Raw genomic sequence first — 3,193 nt, forward strand, 5'->3', positions numbered from 1 at the left:
AAAGACATCCACTGTTGTCTTCTTGCCATTATGAAACAAAATCCATCATTTGAGTCAAGGATATCAGGGGAAAATAATCAATTTGAGTCAATTGAAGAACAAAATCAGGGATTTCAAATGGTTTCTGTAGAGATTTAAGGATGCTGGTTTTCACTATCTTAATATGTGGTTCTTTGTAATATTTAATAAATAAGTGTGACATAAATCATTAAAGAACATTTTTGTTTGTGATTTCTACACTAGTTACTGAAATGGGTTGAACCCTAGGATCTGAAGACAGTAGCTATGTGAGTTGACTTTGGGAGCATTTTTGTTCAGACAGACAACCAGCAACCGAATGGCCCTATAGAAGTTTGAAACCCCTGCAGAATATGTTTGTCAGAGAGCAGCTGCCATATACAAAATGATATCAGTGGTTATTTGAAGTGGATAAAATAGGTCACACTTTTATTTACAGAGCTACAAACCTTGTAACAGTGTTCCCAAACTGATGAACCAAACGGAAAATGGACCGACATTTCTCAAAAAGTACATACTGTATATCAAACAAAAAAATATAAATCATGCAGGAAAAAGTTTTAATATCAGTTTGGGAGTAGGTCATTAAAGGGAAATAAGTCAAAAAATCCAAATAGGAAACCAAAATCAACATTGATGCATTGGTGTACTGTATGTTAGCAAAGTTCACATACTGATTGGCAAAAATTACAATGTGATTGCAAAGGATTCTGGGAGAGGCAAAGTAACACCAATAGACTACAAACACAGCTGAGCAGGTTTGCATGAAATCACAATCTGCCACGACTGCAGTAATTCAGAAAAGCAATCCCAGGACAACAGTTTCTCCATTTGAAGCATGTCCGTATTGGTAAAATAGTCTGTTTCCTTTTAATTGGAAATGGGGGAAAAAATAACAACAACCTAAACAAACTAACAGCCAAATGAATTTCCAATAAAAATGCAAATGCATGGGACGGTAATTCGGCCATCGCCAATGCAGTTGTGTTGGGTCTGTTGGCTGTGAAGAAACCTTGCCGCTTGGCTTTCATTGAGGCTGTTGCTCTTAAAAGAGATGCTTTTTTTGTTTATTTGTTTTTGTTTACTTCCACTGTCAACTGTCAAAGAAGGACCATGACCCACAGGTCAAAAGGACATATAGCCACAGTATCCCACTACAAGTAGGCCTAAAGCTCAGCTGAGAAAATGTCCATAAAAGAGTCATCCGATCTCATCCGATCTCATCATTCTCAGGGCATTCCAGTTAAGGGTTTATTGGGAAAATGGCCACCCTTCATTGTTTTTATAATTGTGTCATTTGCATACAATCTGTATGCATTTCTATGAAAAAGCAGTCTTGTGGATATTGCTGTGCAATGTCATCAGTTCATAGCATCTCCAAGATATTACAGTGATTCAGAGAATTGTCCTGTTTTGGTAGCAATGAGTGTGACACTGTTGACTAGGATGCAGAATGTCGGCAATAAGATTCTTTTCAGTACAATGGGTGAGGTCAGAGAGCGCTGCGGAACGGGTACAGTCCACGGGTCGATGGGTTCTCCTGTCTTGTGTTTTACTGCGAGGGCTGTGGCGCTGTGCTCTCCGGCTTGCTGTCCTGGTTGTTCGGGGGCTTGGTACCCCACGGGCTGTTGTTGCCAAGTGCCGGGGAGCTGTTGAAGTCGTCCTCGTCGTCGAGGCCGTTGGTGGCGTCGTACTGCGTGTTTTCCAGTCGCGTGATCAGTCGCTCGTCCTCGTCGCCGAACTCTCCGCCCATCAAGGTGGGCTCGCCCACCACCATCACGTCCTTTGGGAACACAGGAGAGAAAGTTACTATCAACTATTTAAGCGTTGACATCACAGACTAACAAAGATTAGCACAAATAGGCCTACATTCCAGTTTCTAGTGTTTTTGCCATTGTGTTGTGATTGTGAAATGATGAGAGGTTGTCCTGAATTTAAGAGATTTCCACAACTAGAGCGCTATTATGCTATACAAATAAAGCTTTGATTTGATTTGATTTATTAGGTAGGCTAAGAGATGCAACAAACAAGTGCTCATCTGCTTCAACTGGAATGATTGCATGTTCTCCCCGTGTTCACAAGGGCTTCCTCCCAATAGCCACCCGATACGAAAAACGCACAGAAGAACAGATGCTCTCCGGTCCGGTCCTCGTGTCCGCGCGTTTCTACACAGACCCCCCCCCCCCCCCCGCTAGACGTGGAACAGCAGTCGGCGCTCGGGGGAGATTTGACGGTATGGTGTGGCGCCCTGAATCCAGTGAGCCAGCACAATGCAGTCCCCCCCCCCCCCCCCCGCGAGCACTCACTGCAAATGAAACCCCTATCATAGCGGACGCCCCGCCTCCCTCCCCGCCTCCCTCCCCTGACCAATCAATACTAATCATGTAGGACATATTTCAAAGAGGTGACCCCACTGAGCTGAGGTCAGGCATTGGGATGGGAGAGTCTTACTCACTGGACTGGTGTGTTATTCCCTATGGAGAGTATGTAGACGCTAGCGTGTGTGTGTGTGTGTGTGTGTGTGTGTGTGTGTGTGTGATCAGATGGGCCACGGTGGCCGTACACGGCGCAGTAACATCCTCTCCTGCAGCTTTCGTTACCCCCCGACGCCACACTCCTGGAGCTATGAGCTAGCTAGATTTTGGCCCTTCAGATTAAATGTGGTGACATGCAAAAGACTCGGGTTCAAAGCCAGCTGGTTAAGCTACAGTATAATACCATGATTTGCTATTACTTGCATGCCAACAAAGAGAACTTAAGAGTAGAAATGGGAAATGGAACTCGAGAATTTATGCAATGATAGGTGATTGATTGGTTTAGATATGTAATGTGATTGATTGCGCTCTATTGAATGGGCTGTAATGTGTGTCTCTATCTTATCTCCCCTGGACTGCTAACGCGTCTCTCTCCTCATCCCTTCACCACCCAGTGCATCTTGGGAAGGCGCTGCACAGTTAAATGGAGCACACGCTTCACCGGTCATGTGTGTCGACGCTGCGTGGCTTGGGAGATCTTCGTCCCTTCATCCTCCTCAGCACACACACACACACACACACACAACACACACAGAAACACACACGCTCACACACACGCAGTCATACACGTTAACACAGACAGACACGCTCACACACATACTGTACTGTACACACCCTCAGAAATTTTGACAAATAGGAAC

At 44.7% G+C, this 3,193-nt stretch overlaps 1 protein-coding gene across 1 annotated transcript in view; it reads right to left on the reverse strand.

Moving 5' to 3' along the window:
- Positions 1–1,354: 1,354 nt before the first annotated feature.
- The window catches only part of ldb2a (LIM domain binding 2a), a gene marked incomplete at its 5' end in the record, with an annotated part of 47,622 nt that continues 45,783 nt past the window's right edge, over positions 1,355–3,193 (reverse strand). The window contains 1 exon segment of the mRNA XM_084459381.1: positions 1,355–1,801. Within this exon segment, the coding sequence (XP_084315507.1) occupies positions 1,571–1,801 (231 nt within the window). The 3' untranslated portion in view covers positions 1,355–1,570.

Source organism: Borostomias antarcticus (genome assembly GCF_949987555.1).
Source record: "Borostomias antarcticus genome assembly, chromosome: 28".
Taxonomy (NCBI): domain Eukaryota; kingdom Metazoa; phylum Chordata; class Actinopteri; order Stomiiformes; family Stomiidae; genus Borostomias; species Borostomias antarcticus.